At 33.5% G+C, this 20,955-nt stretch overlaps 1 protein-coding gene across 1 annotated transcript in view; it reads left to right on the top strand.

Annotated features, from left to right (window-relative positions):
* LOC140437738 (uncharacterized) overlaps positions 1-20,955 on the top strand; it is a 223,068-nt gene that overhangs the window by 59,923 nt on the left and 142,190 nt on the right. The window contains exon 2 of the mRNA XM_072527432.1: positions 1,740-2,018. Within this exon, the coding sequence (XP_072383533.1) occupies positions 1,749-2,018 (270 nt within the window). The 5' untranslated portion in view covers positions 1,740-1,748. The remainder of the gene's footprint in view (positions 1-1,739; positions 2,019-20,955) is intronic.

The following is a 20,955-nucleotide window of genomic DNA, read 5'->3' on the forward strand; positions in this document are numbered from 1 at the left end:
TTTGACTGAGCTATTTTGCATCTCAGAGTTTTCTTTGTTCTTTTCTTTTGTTAAATATTACAGTATTAATTGAATACTTGTGATCAAACTTCAGTTACTAATTTAGATTTGTTTTGTTTGAGTTATTATTTTTTCTAAACCTATTTACTAAATACTATTTTCTTTCGATTGCTTATGTCATGAATAACATTTTGAACTTCCCGCTTATTTTTAAGTTGGTAATACAGTTGGTAGTACTCAAAATTCATAAACAGTATCTTGTGAGACGTTAATTTCAAAGTTGTTTTTTGTATTTTCTCCTAACTATTTAAACAATATTTGTCCACCCACGTTCTCTTTCTGCTCGTGAAATGTGACTGAAATCAAGCCTGCAGCGACGACTGTTTTAACATGTCCTTAATTTTGTTTTTAACTTTTAACGTATTTAGAAATTTTAAAGTGTTTTTTTTTAACAGTAATTTTTAAAGTGTAATTGCAACTTCAGTATATCATGTTATTTAACGTTGTTGTTTCTGCCACGAATCTTACATTCGGGTAAGTTTTTTATACTTTTTATAGCCTTTTTTTTGGCACCATTCAATTTGTTTAAAACATAGTAATTTTCTTGTAGACCTTGATAAAGGTGGAAAAAAACCACCGAAAGCTTGGATTCAGAATAAATAGTACGCCTTAGCAAAGCTCTGTTTTTATTGACTACCACACCCAAAAGAAAAGAGTATTTACATATATATATATATATATATATATATATATATATATATATATATATATATATATATATATATATATATATATATATATATATATATCGCGGATTTAGTGGACTTATTTGTCTTCGTATAATTTGAACTCCTGCAATTAAATCTTTTTATAGTAATTCGTGCGCCCATGGTGCAAGTTTAGCTGTATTGATACGCTATTCGGTGGTACCACCGGGTCTACCGAGAAAAAGAGAGTGTAAGCCGATGTGAAATAATTCTCATTCTTCTCTCGACAATGACATATCAGTGTTTCCGGATCCGGACAAGCATCCGAAGATATAATATGTCTCACACGTTTAAAATTTACATACAAAGTTTATTTCAGTATATTTCAACTGTTTGTGTAGTAGTTTTATATCTCCATAGAATGTCATGGAAAGCTTAATTAATTTCTGCTGTCAGAAAAAAATATAAACAAACGATTATGTTGAGTAATATTATATTAGTTATGAAATTGTTGTTTAAAGAATTGTTTCGAGGAGAATTAAATATTGAGTAACGTAGAAAACCTAGTACTCAAGTACTGAATATTTGCATGTTTGAGATGAGACGGGAAAGTTAAATCATTTAAATTTAAATAACAGCCTGCCTTGTATAATATTTATTATACTCGTAATTATCTAAGTTATAACTCAAAATATAAGTTTCAAATTTATATATAATATCTCTATATTTCTATCTCTATTATTTATGCAGTTTGATTTAGATTTGACTATTGTATGACAAATTTTTGATAAAATAGAGACAATTATAAATTTAACACTCGTGGACCTTAACGAACAAAAAAGAAACAGTGTTCATATACTGATATTTTATGATACTATATCTGTACTGGTTTCTGAAAATCTTTTACATCTAATTTAAAATTTGTAAGACGTAACTTACTCTAATTACACCTTTTGTCGGTAACTCCATATTGCATTGTATTAGACTATATTTTGCGATTATTTTAGTTGTAATCACCTTTATTATTTCCAGAACCTAACCATGATGACCATGGAATATCCTATAAGTCACCATAAGTATGCATGCTCAACAATGTCGTCTGAAACTTTGAGCGGTAGCTGCGGCAGCAGAAATAATCGGGTCAGAACAATTCGGCTTGTTAAACGGCATACCGGAAATGTGCCCATAGGAGTTGGAGGCAAGCATGGAGCAACTTTGGGGTTCAGTATTAGAGGCGGGCACGAACATGGAACTGGATTTTTTGTATCACACGTTGAAAATGGTTCTGAAGCACATGCTCAAGGATTAAAGGTAATATAAACATTAGTATATATAAATATTGATGTTTAATAGATCATATAATCAGTCATACAATATAAACAGAAAAAAATCTATAAATCGTAAAAATCATTGGACTAAACAGCATTAAAATGATATTTCAACAATTATACCACATTTACTAATATCCGATAGCAGTAAAGGACTTATTATAATTCAAACAAAACGAGAATTATCTCTTACAGGTTAATGCTAATAATTTGCAAGTAAATTTGTTAAATTCCAGTTCCAATACGAGTAGATGTCTGTATTTTCTTTTATACAAAGACTGACAATTAAGCTACGAGACTGAGTTTTTTATTCGGGGGCGTGGTTTATATATATATATATATATATATATATATATATATATATATATATATATATATATATATATATATATCCCTTGAACTTGAGTAAAAATTTTAAGCAGCTGCAATAATCTCATTGTAATCTTTGGATAAAAAATTATTTTATATATCTATATAAGATGTTTACGTGGAATTGATGAAATTTTCACAGATAGGATACCACAAGTTCAGACAGTTAAATAGTATTACTATTTAAAGGTTTTATGAAGATGCTGAGAAAAAATATTCGCAATTGGCAATCTACTGGACTGAAATGTCAGAAAGAGAACTCCTGGACCTTTCCTTCTGGGCTAAAACACTGTCACGGTGCACCCGCCCTATTCACCAGATTTATCAATTGTGGCTTATAATTATGCTTAAAAATTAAATACTGCTTAAAAAGAACCTGCCACGAGCCATTAGAGAATGTAAAATAAAACTTGTAGCGGCTACTCCAGAGCTTGTAGTAAGATTACTTGCAGCACTGCTTCGTACAGTGGATGGTTTGCACAGAGTGGTTTCGGAATAAAATAAAAAACATGGAAAAAATAAAAAATTATAAAAAATTTGCTAAATAAAGATGTTATATCAACAGTGTCGGAACTTAATTGCCAGACCTTACCTGTTTCTCAATACAAAATACTGTTTAAAATGCATATTAGACGAGAAACATTGCGACACTGGCAGATTATTCACCATTAGTTCTATAGTATCTTCTATAAATAATAATAATAAAAATACCTTATTTTCCTTCTTTAATAACAAGATTCACAGCATCTCTTAAATTTTCTGGAGTTATCATTTTAGTTTTAAACTGTTTTTTATTTTAAGTGTTTTATTATTTCCGGCTATATACCCTTTTATTTTTAAGTATATCAATTAAATAGTATTTAAAAAATGACTGCAAAGAAAGAAATTTTCTTTGACAATCTTCAGCTACTTCAACACTAACCTTTTTTAAATTATAACTTGATCTGAAACTACACCTAAAAGTTCAAACCAAAATACCATTGAAATACCAAAAAAGGGGGGCTTATTTAGACTATGCATTGAAAAGAACACAAGAAGCCTACGAAAAGTATAACAGAGTTCTTAATGAGATACATGCTCTAGTAAGAAAGAGAAAACATACTTTTTTACTGCCTATATATTATTTTTGACCCTTTAGCGAAGTGTTAAACATTTACTCATATTTATACATTATCTATACATGCTTAAAATAAACAAATCTAATGCGTAAAATACATTATTATTGTGGTTTGTACGAAAAACACAGTTAGTCACAAAAACACTCGAGTTAAAAGGTTTGAAGTGTATGTAAATATAAAAATAAATACTTTTTCGGAATACTACTCTTTCATTTAGGAGTATTCTTCATATCGCAAAATATTTATTTATGGAATTAGCAGTTACTAGACGGAAATTTATTTTAATGCTTAACTTAGTGAGTTAAGGTTAGTGACTTCATATTCCCCATATTTTTGCCGAGTTATTAGTGATTTGGGTGACATATTTGAAAGTTACAACAGATAAATCAGGTTTAGTCTATTAGAAGATACGTCTCGGTTTATCTAACATTTTGTTTAGTTGAAAACATCCCATATTTGTTACAATCATATCCATACAAAAACATTCGTTCTACCGATAAGAATTTTAAGCACACCTCCTTGTAGTAGATTAGTTAATGTCTATGGATTTAAAGAAAGCTTGTGGTGCACAAATATCTCATGTAGCGAAAAAAATTTACGACATAAATCTCATCAATACATGATAAACCATGTAATGACGCTGCAGTACAATAACCACAGATAATATTTTAATACCAGCAAAAGGAGATGTTGACTTGCAACATCAACGAATCATTTTACCGAAAGCTACCACGTCATAAGAGACTAACGCACATACAATTTCTCCCAAACCTTTTTCCACAACCTCTCCAATTACAACTGGTAGATAGTACCACAACTTTGTGAGTCAAGGACTTTCTATCAACAGTCGCAACCTTAAAGGTGTATAGTGAGCTGCAAATGCCTCGAAATTGTTCGATACACACACATCCACACACAGACACACACACACACACACACACACACACACACACACACACACACACACACACACACACACACACACACAGTGATCAACCCTGCCCCTAAGGAACATGTGTATACCATTGTAAAGTCCACATGTCTGAAGATCAAACCGGTCACACTTCGCTATTGAAGTGGTACCTATCTGACCTCCAGGCTTTTCCTCCTGCCCCTCCTCAACGTGTGACTTACGTGAGGAGGCTTATGGTCTGAACGTTACTTCAGGTGACCTAAGTAATGCAACTACCTTTGTTTTTTTTGACTGTGGTTAAGCCACCTATCTGTAGGGGTAGCACACATATCGGCTTTTCTCCCTATTTACTTTATTGACTCTATTTCTATAAGTTACTCTATTAAACAGCGGGACTTGGGTTCCTAAAGAAAAAAGTGCGTATTTCGAACAGAGAACCAACAGCCTAAGTTGATGACTCTCTGTCCGAAATATGTGTGTGATCGATCACCCAGCCGTCGATTTGGCAAAATCAATTTTGTTCTCCTCGCCCGCTGGGCGATCGAGGGTTCTAGCCACCGGGATGTGGCCAGATGTTTATCTCACATGATCTCTATGTTCAGATATCGCGAAAAGATCTTTATTTGACCTGCCTGAAGGGCCTAGGCCTGTGCGGCTATTGTAAAAGACCTGACGGGTCTTTGATATGTTTATGAAAATTAATTTAATACTATCCAATCAGTATTTCCTTAAGAAAAATAAGGATTTGAAGCTTAAATTGTTAGACAGGAAAACGAATTTTTTTATTTTTAAAAGGAAAGAGACAGTTAAGATTTGATTTCACGTATAGTGCGTCTGTGTATCCGCTTATACGTATTTCGCCCTAAAAGGGCTCTTCAGAACGGCTATTCACAGTCGCTATGAACGTGAAAATAAATCTCTTCTGTCTTAGGAAGCAATTCTAACATGGCTTCGTATGGATGCAAATAGCGACATCTGGTATTAAAATCCGTAAACTAATTTTCGAAACCAAATTAAGATTTTTGCTTTAATCTGTGCCTTCTAAGAATTGCAAGGCAAAACAGACGTTGATAAAGATGTTATTTTTTGTTTTTGTTTTGGTTTTTTTACTAATACTAAACTAAAGCTAAAAGTGTGCGTGAGTTGGTGTGTGCATTCCCAGGTGTATGCGGCCATCACACACCCCATGTATATTGTACTTCTTATTACTATAAGTAGCTACGCTACCCCTTCTTTTTCAGGGCATCGGCTCCTATTGTTACAAACCATTATCTTTTAGATGGTCGGATGTAATCATAGTCTCGGCTTTTTTTGGTGCTTTCCTATATATTAATGATTATTATTAGACTATCCTGTGGCTATTTCAGTCTTCATTGTTCTTCTTCTTCCGTATATCCTGCTATCTGTTGCTTCGGCCGTCTATGTACCGTCCTTATGTTTTCGTCGCAATCCGTTCACTCTCTTAGCTTCTTCTTGGGGTGGTTCCTGACACCGTTGAATATTTCATAGGCTCTTTCATCCATTATCCTAATGATTCTTTTCTGTCCAAAGTCTCTAAATACATACCTTAGTGGTACGTATTCAGGTATTTTTAAAGCGTCTCTATTCATGTAGTTCTGGGCTGTTTGGATTTTTTTCCTATTGCTCTTGCATACGTGTCCCCATTTGACAGAGGCGTATGTTAGAGAAGGTAGTATTACGCAGTTAGCTACTCTCATTTTTGTTTTAAATCGTAATTTAATCTTTCTGCCTATTAGCGAAGAAAGCTGACTTCTTAGTGTCTTTACTTTGTTGACCGCTTGTTTCACGTGTTCTATGAATGTCAGCTTTGTGTCAAGTATCACTCCGAGGTATTTCGCTTGACTTGTCCATTCTACAGGGGTGTTTGCTATGGTGATTTCCGTGTTCGGTCTGCACATAACGACTTGAATTTTGTCGGGGTTTAAATCAATCTTCCACTTGATGCACCATCTCTGGAAACTATTTAGTGCTCTTTCCAGATGACTGGTTGCTAAGTTCGGGTCCCTGCTGCTGACTTCGATAACTGTATCGTCCGCGTAAAGGTTCACTAGTGTTCTGGGACCTGTTGGAGTGTCAGCCGTGTAAATGGTGTACAGGTAAGGGGACAGCAGCGCCCCTGTGTCACTCTGGCTTCCTGAGCTTCGAGTTTAGACAGGATTAGCCTATTCGAAATTCTGAATCTTCTGTTTGTCAGGTATGACGCAAGGAGACATGTCATCGCTCACTGTACCCCAAGTTATTCATTTTGTAGACTAGGTCTTGCTGCTGCAAAGCCGCTGCTGTATACATCCTCTCGTTGTATCCCTTGGTGATGTATTTCGTTAGTTTTATAACTGTTCGATATTGAGACGCCAGGTTCTATTTATCGTATTACGCCAGGCTGTATTGCGATTCTGAACTCCTACTTCATAGTATTTAACTAGACTGTCCAGCCTTTTCTTATTTTCAATTCGTTTTCAGAGCACAGAACTGGATTAAGACGACGAAAAGCAAAAAGAGACAAAGCTGTCCGGTATCCCATTTGAAAAAGTTATTGTAATCTAAGATAATTGTTCCATTCACGTCCATCATATACAGCGAGTATATTCTGATCATTTATGATCTTTCGGGCATAATAGTCGGCAGAAGCTTGGGTCTTTATAATCTTCGTTTAGTTTTTGTATAAGGACTAATCTTTCTCGCTTCCATTCGTCTAAATGGTCTTGTTTAGTACCATTTTTTAGGCTTTTCCGTCTTCCACTATCTCGCAGATCTTGTTTCATTTAGTTTTCTTGCTTTTAATTATGTTTCCTTATATGTTTTGGCAGAACTTAGATTCGTTTTTTTTCTGCTGGGTCATTAAACAGCATGTTTTTAGCCTTGTTTTTTACCTCTAGTTATCTGTCGTCTTATTTTATTGCAGGTATTTCTAATCTGAGCTAACGTATCGTCCACCAGTACATTTTCTTTTTTTAGGCTTCCATCGCAGGCTTCTTTTAGTTTAGCAATTATTTCTTTCAAGCCCATATTAACTACATGGTTCTCAGAGGTAATTTGTATTTTTTCAATAAGAGTGAATTTAAAGTCCTTGATTGTAATTAATATAGGTGATTTATTTAGAGAAATATATAAACATATGTTGCATAATATTATTCTTCTTCCTTAAGTACCATCTCCGCGACGAAGGTTGATAATCATCATGGCTATTCTGACCTTCGAGGCAGCTGCTCTGAACAATTGCCTTGAGCTGCAACCAAACCACTCTCTCAGGTTCTTCAACCAGGAAACGCGTCTTCTTCCTACGCTTCTCCTACCCTCTACTTTTCCTTGAATTATGAGTCTCAAGATGTTGTATCTTTCGCCTCTCATCACATGTACGAGATATTGCAATTTCCTTTCTTTTATTGTATTTTCCATTTCCCTCTCTCTGCCTATTCTCCTTAACACATCTGTATTCGTGACTCTATCTACCCATGGAATCCTTAACAATCTTCTAAATGTCCACATTTCAAACGCGTTAAGTCGATTTATTGTATTCCGGTTTAATGTCCATGATTCAGCTCCATAGTAGAGTACACTGTATACATAACATTTAATTAGCCTTATTCTGAGGGCCAATGTCAGATCTTTGCTGCATAAAATCTTTTTCATTTTCACGAAGTTGGCACGTGCTTTTTCAATTCTGACTCTTATTTCTGCAGTATAAGCCCCCTTTCAGACGAGGATACTGTATCCGAGATACGCGTATCCGAGACGCAGATATTACATAGACTCAAATGGAGCTTTTCACACGAGACGCGCGAGAGATACAGTATGCGAGATACCGAATTCAGTATCTCGGACTTTCCTGTCGCCGACGACTGAATGCGTATCCCAGATACAGAAGAAACATTACGTTAAATGAACGCTTTCAGACACGAATACTTTTGCACCACATTCCATAGACGCGCGATTTTCTGTCGAATAATTGTGAATGAGCAACGAAAGAAAGACGGTGTTTTCTGAATATAGTTAAATAATGGAGCGTACTGTATTTGATAGTGACAAATTTATTTGTTTGGTACAATCAAATCCCTGTCTATGGGATACAGCATCGCCAGATTACTGAAATAGAAATAAAAAGCAGCAGTGCTGGGTCGAAAATTCTAAGCGACAATTTTGAGGCCATGACTGCAGTACAGCAAAATGAATATGGTAAGAAATAAACGTGTTTTTATTATAAATACATAGTAGAATATTTTAATATTTTGTGTCATACGTATACAGTTTAGTTTTAAAAGTTTGCTAATTGGAATTTTGATTATTTAACGAATATCAAACTACATTATTGTGAAAGGAATACGGTCATTTTTTATTTAGGGCGAGGTAAACAATTTACAAATTGGAGATAAGTACACATATTTATTTTAAATTTAAGTCATAGACTTTACCTTTAAAAAGTCATAGAAAGCCGTTTTTTGATGAAATAATTCTACGCATAGTTGTGTCTTTTTTACTCAATTGAATTTCCAAAATTTTATGAAGTTCTTCAAACGACTTCACAGACATTCGAAAATAATTAAAAAACTTCGATGGATCTTGCAATAAATCTTGATACAGCAAACTATACGTTCCCTTGGTTTCTCTTAATTCTACAATAGGATGAACCCACAAATTACGTCGTCTTTTCAGTTTCTTTTTATTTAATATGTTTAGCACAGCATGACACACTATTCTACATCCATAATCCAAAAATATAACCGCACTGCACTGCTACCATTTTCATACTGACGAGCATGCCCGTGAATCCGATACAGTCGCCATCGAAAATTCTGTATCTCGCATACAGTATCTCAGATACAGTATCCTCGTCTGAAAGGGGGCTAATCGTCATTTTCTGTGATTATCGTTCCCAAGTAAGTATATCTTTTTACTCTCTCAATATGCTGGCCGCCTACCGGTAATATTTCGTTTGTATTGTTGTTCTTGCTAATTTTCATCAATTTGGTTTTTTTGATGTTAAGAGAGAGTCCGTATTCTCCACTATATCTTAATATTTTGTTCATTATTCTTTCTAAGTCTTCCAAGTTGTCGGCTATTATGACTGTATCGTCGGCATACCTAATTTTGTTAATTAAACTTCCGTTCACTTTTATGCCGACTGTCTCGTTTACCAAAGCTTCTTGTACGATTTCTTCAGAATAAGCATTAAACAATAACGGCGACAGTATGCAACCTTGCCTGACCCCTCTCCGTATCTCCTAATAATATTATTAGATATTGGGAATTAAGGCTATTATCTTTTTTCGTGCATACCATTTGTATATAATTTTATTCACCCTTGTTTTAATCACTTCTAAAGTGGGAGTTGCAGTTAGCAAATTACGAATATCACCTTTGTTATATTATAATCGAAACCAAGCAGTTTCACCATTCAAATATTTAAATAAACCATTTTTCATTGACATCTATTATAGCGAAGCGAAATGTTACTTAATTTTTAATTTGTCATGTGATTAGTAACTAAATTTACCGATTGTTTATTCAATTTAAACGTTTTATTGGTATACTACTGACAAAATGTGGAGAGAGTAAAAAAAAATTAATTAATATTTGTTGATCGCCCAATAATTTTTAAATTCTCAATGCTTTTTCTTATAAAAAATCGAGATGTTTATGCAAATTTATGATTAATTAGATATGTTAGTATTTACATTTTTTACTAATACATTAACAGAAACAACCACTGGGTTTTAATAGCAAATTCACTAGGCGCCAGTTGGTCGATTTGATTCCATCGAGCGAGTCGAACCTTCATTTCCATTCTTAGACACCTCGCTGTCGATGCTTTAAAATCATGTAGGTTGGTTAATTAATTAGTTGGTAGTAAGGACTTGTACATTAGTCAGTATATTATAAATGAATTAAAGTCCGCCCTGGTAAGTGTTGGGTGAATTAAGTAGATCAGTGCTATCCTAAACTCGAATAAAGACGGGTGGTAGGAAAAAGGAAATAGTTTCGGAATTCTGGATGGATTTCATTAAATACAACATAAGCGAATAGAAAGGATTAACGACCGAAACTTACTAGATTAAGTGCAAAAGAAGAACACATATTTATTCTTCGTTCACAAATTGTTGAGAGCACGAAATATGCCTCAAACTCATAAAACGGTCGTAAATCATAGGCGTTCCTAAGGTGTTTATTCATTAAATAATAATATAATGTTTTAATACTGTTATATATAATATTGATAATATTTTAATACTAATATATTTAGCAAAAAAACAATTAAAACTTTCACGACTAATGTTGGTTATTATATTATATTAATAAAAATAAGAATTTAACCATTAACAATTTTGTAAATAAGAATACCTTATCTCTTTGGATATTTCAATACTAATCTTCGCGTTTAATCACTTTACTAGAAAACCTGGAATTCATATCCGAAGGTACTATTCATTGCAAGATAATTAAGATGGAATTCCCCAGATTTTTAATAATATAATTATATTCGAAACTTAACTTGAAAGGGTGAAGTTATTACGAACGAAAGCAATTTTTTTGTTTAGTACGTTTTTGATCGCATGTAATTTACGGCTCGTCGGTGTTTCCGCGTCTACGGCAGTAATTAGCGTCTCGAATATTTCTTTTGCGAATTATATGCAGTGCGTGAGTGATTTTTTATTTCATATACCTACGAACATATACGTACCTTTCGCTCGTGCTCGTTTTGTTGGATTGTTTGTGATGGCTTCATCATCAAGTTTTACACCGGTACTGTTGCGTACAATCAGTAAGTCTGTCTATTCACCAAGAGAGAAGACTATTGTCCTGAATGTTCACGATGCTCTGGTTTCTCAGAATCCCACAAACACTGTTCGCAACATAGTCGAAAGTTGTGCCAACATGACTGGCGTAGGAGAGTCAACTTTATATAGGTTCTTATCAGAAAGAAAAAAACACGGTATAGCTAACCTAAACACAAACGAACACTTAAAGAGAGGGAAAAAGCCTATTGAAATTGATGAATTTGCCAAAAATGGTATTCGAAGGAAAATTCATGGATTTTTTTGTAAAAAAGAAATACCAAACCTAAACAAAATTTTACAAGAAGTTAGAGACGACCCGGATTTGCCTCATATCGGACGAACTAAATTGTGGCAAGTTTTAAAAGAATTAAATTTCCGGTGGGAGAAATCAGACCGAAAATCACTTTTGGTTGACCGGGAGGAGAAGATGATGTTATAGAAGAAATTATCTAAGATTCATACGAAAATTCCGGGCTGAAGAAAGGCCCATCTTCTACCAGGATGAAACGTGGGTAAACTCAGGTCATACTCTAAAAAAAATTTGGTCAGATAAAAATATATTAAGCTCCAGGCAAGCCTTTATGGAATTGGTCTACTGGTATCTCACCCCTTTTACCTTCTGGTAAAGGCGGTAGATTAATAATTTCTCACATTGGCAGTGAAAAAGAATTTGTTAAGCATGGTTTGTTGGAATTTCATTTCAAAAGCACAAAAGACTATCACGAGGAGATGACAGCTGATGTTTTCGAAGAGTATTTTGAGTAAATGATTGAACACATACCACCAAATTCAATTATAGTATTAGATAATGCAATCATTCACGACTAGTAGAAAGACTTCTAACGAATGCGTGGAAGAAACAGGATATTCTTGACTGGCTGCGGAATAATTATCTGCTTTACGAAGATGGAATGGTAAAAGCAGAACTTTTAAAAATTGCCCGGCAACACAAATCTAAGTTCAAGAAATACGTAGTTGACAAAATGGCGGAAAGGCGAAACATCACAGTCTTTAGACTTCCACTCTACCACTGCGAAATAAATCCAATTGAACTCATTTGGGCACAAATGAAAAGTTACGTGGCTAGAAAAAATACGTCATATAAAATACAAGTTGTACGTGAATTGTTATACGAGTCTTTATAACATATTACAAAACAAAACTGAAAAGATGCAGTAAGACATGTAATAGAAGAAGAACAAAAAATGTGGGATCTTGATAACATAATTGATGCGACCGTAGAGATTATTAACCTAATTATTAACCCTCAAGACGACTCGGATTCCGAAGTTGATCCTATTTATTTTGAATTTGAATAGTTTTCTAATCGTAATTATATAAGGTAAGTAATAGTAGTTGTAATCGTAAGGTATTAAAGGGGAAAGGCGCAAAATGTCGCCTGTCAAAATGTTCAATGTGTTTTAAATGTATCCATTTTTTTTTCAAATCCTGAGAAAACTAAAAAGCATTTTTGAAAAATTTAAAAGCAGAATGAAATATTTTTTAGAATAAATAAAAAGTTTCTTTTGCATGCAATATTTTCAATTAAAAATTATACTATATTTTCTCTTTTATTTTCACCCCTGTTACATAACATATTAAAATAAGCACTGTAGAAGTTTTCAGGGACTTTCTGCCCTGAGTAATAATGTAATCTTTCATTCTGCGTTTAAATTTTTCAAAAATATTTATTAGTTTTCTCCGGATTCGAAAATAATGGGTACGTTTAAAACACATTGAAAATTTTGCCAGGCGACATTTGGCGACTTTTTCCTTAATTAAATTAATGTATCTTTTACAAATGGCAAGAAATTTTTATTTTTGAATAAAATAAATAAGTTTTATTAAAAAATACAATTTACATAAGTACAATTTAAAAAATATATTTATTTAGTTCAAATAAATGTTTCAATCATATACTCTACGACACTGGTCGTTCATATCTAACCATTCAAAATACCCCCGTAATAGGATTATAAGGTATTGTATTCCTTCAGATATAAGGTGGGTTAGTCGAAAACGTCTTAAACCGTCAGTTTTAGGTTGGTTTTTACTATTATATCGTATTACTTATCCTCTCTGTATTTCAGTTTTCTAATTAGGGTTAAACTTGTAGTGAGCTATCAACAAATTGTGAACCGGGTATAGATAACTCCACGAATACTGCATTGATATCGAACTAATCATCGAAACGAAAAAGAAAGAAAAAGGAAACGGCTCTACTAATGATTAGATTAACTTCTTAACTGCAGTAAAAAATCAAAAAGAGTCATAGCGTAACTATTGTAATAACAAAGTTCATAGGAAAGTTAATTTTCTATGTAATAAATGACTTAGGTACCAAACACGCGTAGAATTCTTCGGTAGATCCACATTTCAAAGGCTTCGATCTTACTTCTATCGATTTTTTTTAAAGTATATGTTTCAGATATCCATGCAGCAATAGTATAAATAAGGGCATTTACCAAGCTAAGCTTAGTAGTCCTTCTTATTGCTCGGTCTGTCCATATTTTATTTATTTGAGTTGTTGCGATTCGGGCCATTGCTTGTAGATTATTGTCTGCCTTGTCTACGATTATTATTTTTGTTTTTCCGATATTGATCTGAAGTCCGAATTCTTTGCGTATCTGGCTTAGCCGCTTGGTGATGGTAATCATTTCGACTTCATTCGTTGCTAGTGTATCATCTGCGTATCGCACGTTATTGATTTTTCTGCCTCCTATAGTGATTCCTACATCCCATTCGTCTAGTATTTTCTCCTTATTATAAATTCAGAATATATGTTGTACAATCATGGTGATAGTATGCAGCCTTGTCTAGTTCCTTTCCTTGTTTTCAACGCATTTGAATATATTCAGTGTACTTTAACTTTGTCTAAGTTTTTATTATTGCCTGTTGGCTTCGGCAGGGGAGGAACAGGAAGGAGTCCCAGATCGTTAACTGCCAAAATTCTTGTCAAACATAGAAACAAGACAAGGTAAAATTATCAAAAGCAAAAATAGATATGTGGAATATCAAAAGCATGTATCAACCTGGTAAAATGCATAACATCCTTCAAAAAATGGGAAGAATGAATATAAATATATTAGGTATAAGCGAAACATGGTGGCCTAACTCAGGATACCTTTCGACAGAAACCGGTACCTTATATTACTCGGGAACGATTGACAACCAGCATAGACGTGTCACACGTGAACAAGTCAATAGTTTTGTCCCAATCTCTGAAATAGTCATGCTACTACAAATAAGGACATCACATACATTTGATCCAAGTATATGCGCCAACGACGGATGCAACAAAAGATGAAGTAGAAACATTCTACGAACAAATTGAAGATGCACCGAAAATGAAAAAGAACAGGGAAATCACGGTAGTTATGGACAATTTCAATGCAAAAGTCGGCAAGGGAAGAGCTGGAACAATAATGGGAGATCAAAGACTAGGGGAACGTAATGATAGAGGAGATCGTCTAATACAATTCTGCCAAGAATAAACACGTTCTTTAAATTACCTATGAGATGGTTATATACATGGCCACCAGCAGATAAACCGGAAAAAGTGATAAGAAACCAAATCGATTATAAAATGATTAAAGGTATATATCGTAACACCATCAAATCAGTTAAAACACATCCAGGAGCAGATGTCACATCAGACCATAATCCACTAATCGCTAATGTCACGCTTAAGCTTAAAAGTATTAGAAAACCCTAAAGAACTCCAAAATTAGATGTTAGACAACTGAAAGAAGATGATATAAAAAACAAATTCCAACAGAAAATATACGAAAACTTTGATAAATTAGATACTAACACCTACGGGATAAACCAACAATGGGAAACATTAAAAAACTGCCTCCTCGTTCTATGCAAAGAGATATTAAGAAAGCTGATAAGAAAGAGAGACAACTGGATGACCGACGAAATACTAGGCAGGATGGACCAAAGAAGACAAGCCAAGAACAAAGACAGTCACAATTACAAAATCATTAATAATGACTTTAAAAAAATGATAGGAGTGGCAAAAAAACTTACTATGAAGAAAAATGTAAAGAGATAGAAGATCTTCAGAACAAATACGACCTATTCAACCTACATAAAAAGGTTAAAAATATGACAGGGCTGCAAAAAAGAAACCACAACACAACTCTTTTAGATAAAAATGAAAATACTATGATAACGACTGACGAAAAGCTAAAACGATAGAAAGAATATATGGAAGAGCTCTTCGACGACGAAAGAGGAAACCTACAAGACATATCTTTCGAGGACAGAGAAACAAGTGTAGAAATTACAAAGGAAGAAATATTGTATGCACTACAGAACACCAGAAACGGAAAAAGCCCGGGGCCAGATCAACTGCTTATTGATATCCTTAAAATAATAGAAAATGAGTACATGGATATCCTCTTAAAGCTCTTTAATGAAATTTATCAGTTGGGTAACATACCCAATGAATAGTTGACCTCAACATTTATTTGTCTCCCAAAAAAGAAAAATGCTAGAGAATGCATCGACCATCGCACCATAAGCCTAATGTCTCACACACTTAAAATGTTTTTGAAGATCATCCATAAACGAATTTACCAAATACTTGATATGGATATTGAAAAAATCCAATTTGGATTCCGTAGAGGCGTAGGTACCCGTGAAGTTCTCTTTGCATTCAACGTACTAATCCAGAGATGCTTGGATGTGAACCAGGATATGTACGTCTGTTTCATAGATTACAACATGGATGTCGATAAAGTCCGCCACAAAGAGCTAATGGACGTCCTCAAAGCAAAACAATTACAATACAATGACCTTCGAATTATAACAAATCTATATTACAAACAGCAGGCACACATACGTATTAATGAACACACATCAGAAGAGTTCGAAATTAAAAGAGGAGTGCGACAGGGGTGTGTATTGTCACCACTACTATTCAATGCATAATCAGAAATTATGAAAAGAGCTCTTGAGGAAGAAACAGCAGGAATAAAAGTCAATTGAACACCAATTAACAACATTAGATATGCGGATGATACTATCATAATAGCAGACAAGCTCCAAGACTTACAAAAGCTAATGAACAGGATAGTTGAATATGGAGAAGAATATGGATTATCAATAAACATCGAGAAAACTAAATTTATGAGGATATCAAAAACCTAAAAAAAAGGTGGAAGCCTGACAATTAACGATCAAACTTTAGAACAAGTTGAAAAATACATTTATTTTGGCACAATAATTAATCACACAAACAATTACTCCAAAGAAATCAAAGTTAGAAGCACAAAGCACAAAGTTCGGAGCACGAACAAACAATAAACAATCAATAACATGAGAAAGGTACTTTGTACAAGAGAACTGAAATTAGACTTGAAAGTTATTAGAGAGAAATTAGACTACTACAGTAGTGAAGTGAATAGTGATCTGTGCAGTAATGTCTGGGGGCTCGGGAGACTGAGACCTCAGAAGCCCTGAAGAAGACATCAGAGAGAATGTCGAAAGCTCGGCGTAATGGAAATCAATGAGGTTTAACCCGGAAGACTGGTGAGTTTAATATTAATTTTTATAATAGTATTAATCTTAGCTCTAGGTTTAAACTAGATTCATGGAACAACTGGAACAAGATCTAAAAGCTCTAAGATCTAAAATAACGATTATGGTGAATAAAATATACAAAACAATAAGAAAAGTGTGTTATGATCAACAAACATAAAATATCGTTATTTCCGTGAAAACAAAGTCAGCTAAATAGTATTATCGTATCGTTCAGGTTAACTTGTTGGCATTTATTATATAATAAGTCTCATCCGACAGTATCAGTTACGTTAACGAGCTAGTTATTATCCATTTAAAGATCATAACAAGGTATCATACACCTTTTTTAATATTACGGTATAATCTTCTCGCGAACGTCACGGATGAATACACGCAGTAAAATCTAATAATTCCACAAAAGTGAAAAGATTCGCTAATGTATTACTGCAATAATGGCGTGAAAGCTCTATACATCTGGTAACCTTTTCTCATCAAATCACAGATGAGAACAGTTATACATTTCAATTCACTCTCACTGGTACTACTAAGATGTAATTTACTAATTGCTGTAGCTTTTCAATGTGTATTTTGCAACAGTACACCAGATAACGTTATTATTATTTACATTCTCATAATGTGTGTGCATCGGTTTTATCTCAGGATTGAAAATGTTAAAGTCCGTTATCAAAAGATATAACTGTATTTGTTTATTGTTATTAGCACGCAACATTAAGATTGATCAATGTGTGTAACAGACATTGTTATAAAATGCAGGCGTTTGTATTATATATATATATATATATATATATATACAAATTAAAAATTTAAATTGCAACCAATAAACCAAGCGCTTGTCCGTTAACTCCGTATGTCTAACTCATATTTCATACAGGGTGTTCTAAACTTAGCCTCCAACATGCACAATTTAAATCATTGATAAGTTGCTTACTTTAAACAGAACACCCTCTATTTTATTACATTTTCCGCTTTATTTGTTTAATCCAATTCGTTTGGTATTGGTATTCCCTATACCTAAATCTAACCACTTTTGAGATATTTCATTATACAGGGTGAGTCATGAGGAACTTTACATACTTCTACCATATGTAGAGTCCCTCAGGGAGCATATCATGTGGCCACTAAAAAATGTCAACTCCTCTTCTTTATTAATTAACAGGGTAATTGGTGTAATTTACCATTTATTTCATTTTACTGTAGTGTTTATACGGCTCATTTGATTTTTTTAATTTTTGCATGATACAGTACACTACTATCAAGCATTCGACTGGTATTAGCTAAACTAAAAAATTCCAGGACTGGCTTTGGAAAAATTAATTTAGGGATTCGTATTAAATATTACACCCTGTATAAATTTTTTTAAAATGCAATAAGTGATTTTCAAACTACATAAATAGCCAATGAAAACGACATATGCGACAATGTTGTTGCACTTTTATTAAATTTTTAGTGAACGATCAAATCTTACCAAAAATAGAACAACCATAATGAAGTATCAAATTATAAGGTATTAATTTAAACAAATGTTATAAATTTCAAACATTTTAATTAAAATGAGTTCCTACAACATAATCTAATACGTAGAAAATTAACATCTTTACTGTCACTTTGTATTATCTCTACGATAGAATCAATTGTTTTTCAATTTTAAATTTTTACTCATAGATCGTATTGGGGCATTATTTTCGATAAATAATAAATTAAATTGATTAAAAAGTCAAACCTCTTGTATGTGTTAGTTTTTGTTGATTGTAAATGATTAAAATTTTATATCAAATAATAATACATTGCATCAGCTGTACTAAATAAAAATAAATCTAAAAAAGTTTAAAATGAAGGTTGGCGTTGACCGTTTGACGTTTCTTGATATTTTATACCCATTGTCATTATTGTCATTATCAATTGTTATTTATGTGTACAAGAATACATATTTCTTCTGTCATATCTACGTTAAGTACATTGTGTTAGTTTTGGTAGAGCTTTTGTTACTTTCGTTCAAAATGCCACATCAGTTTTCGACCACAGAATATGCAGACATAATATTTGTTTATGGATTCTGTAATGGGAATGGTAGGGCTGCTAGTAGAGAATATCGCAGGAGATTTTCTAATCGTCGAACTCCCAGTCATCCAACATTTGGGTCAGTTTTTAATTATTTGCGAGAAAATGGCACTTTTCCTATTGGAACAACACAGCGACATGTAGATGAAGTGCAGGAAGATGACATTATGGACACCGTTACTATGAACCCTACAATAAGCACTAGATAAGTAAGTCGAGAACTCAATGTTACTCAATCAAAAGTAAGTAGAGTCTTACAAAAAAAATAATCTATACCCATATCACATTCAAATGGTTCAGCGACTACATGCTGGAGATGAGATCGATAGGTTGGAATTTTGTAGATGGATTAACAATAATCGACCAACGCTATACAGGACACTATTTACAGATGAAGCCCAATTTACCAGAGACGGGATAAATAATGTGTGGGCAGAAGAAAATCCCCATGCTATTCGAGAACGTCGTTCTCAGTTAAGGTTTTCGGTTAACGTGTGGATTGATGTCATAAATAACCAATTAGTAGGTCCTCACTTTTTTGATGGTCCTTTAACAGGGCAGGTCTATTTGAACTTTCTACAAAATATTTTGCTGAATTTGCTTGCCAACGCGAACGTTGCTATCCGAGGGATGTATTTTCAGCATGATGGGGCACCACCACACTTTTTACTGGCAGTGAGACAACATCTCAATAATGTTTATGGCAACAGGTGGATAGGACGTGCAGGTCCTATTTCGTGGCCTTCAAGATCCCCTGATTTCAATCCCGTTGATTACCATATTTGGGGACGATTGAAGCAACTAGTTTACTCAGTAAATATTAATAACCGACAACAATTAATTGATAGAATTATACATTGTTGTAATACTATTAGAAGCGATCCCCAGAGTATCCGTAATTCAATACGTCAATTAACAATGCGGCAACAAAAATGTGTACAGGCTGCAGGGTTCCATTTCGAAAATCTATTTTGAATTATTTTTATTTTGTTACCATTATTGTATCTTTTCCAGTTCTAATTTATGGGTTTATCATAACTATGTACATATTTTTAGTTTTTTTTTTAAATTGTTCTTCGTTATTGTTAGTAGTTACTGTTTTTTGTTGTGCAGTGACTCAGTTTATCATTTCAATTAAAATGTTTAAAATTTATAACATTTGTTTAAATTAATTACCTTATAATTTGATACTTCATTATGGTTGTTCTATTTTTGGTAAGATTTGATCGTTCACTAAAAATTTAATAAAAGTGCGACAACATTGTCGCATATGTCGTTTTCATTGGCTATTTATGTAGTTTGAAAATCACTTATTGCATTTTAAAAAAAATTTATACAGGGTGTAATATTTAATACGACTCCCTAAATTAATTTTTCCAAAGCCAGTCCTGGAATTTTTTAGTTTAGCTAATACCAGTCGAATGCTTGATAGTAGTGTACTGTATCATGCAAAAATTAAAAAAATCAAATGAGCCGTATAAACACTACAGTAAAATGAAATAAATGGTCAATTACACAAATCACCCAGTTAATTAATAAAGAAGAGGAGTTGACATTTTTTAGTGGCCACATGATATGCTCCCTGAGGGACTCTACATATGGTAGAAGTATGTAAAGTTCCTCATGACTCACCCTGTATAAGTTAAAACATGACAACATTTAATTATTTAACAACAATAAAGGGTAGGCCATGATTTTCATTATTTAAGGTGATATTTTATTATTTTTTCATGAGTTAATTCTAAAAAGTAACCAATAAGTGTTCAAAATTAGCACCATCTACTTCTAAAGATTTGTGAACCTTTCTCATTGAGTTATGTCTCGTAATTCTGGAAATATATCGGGTGTTAGATAATTAAAAGCAAGTAATACTCTCCGCGTCATATCTTTTCGTAATAGGTTTGGAAAATATCTGATTTTTAATGTAACCCCAAATGCCAAAATCTAAAGGAGATAAGTCAGGAGAGTGAGCTGGCTAACGAAATAGACCCTTATTGGTAATCCATCGATTATCAAACATGTCGTAAAGATGTTGAGTACCAGGCTCAAAGAGGTGCTTCATGTTGCTGATACCAAGGTGAAGCCGCCTCTCCATTTCCTAAAGTGTGTAACGTC

Source organism: Diabrotica undecimpunctata, chromosome 3 (genome assembly GCF_040954645.1).
Source record: "Diabrotica undecimpunctata isolate CICGRU chromosome 3, icDiaUnde3, whole genome shotgun sequence".
NCBI lineage: Eukaryota > Metazoa > Arthropoda > Insecta > Coleoptera > Chrysomelidae > Diabrotica > Diabrotica undecimpunctata.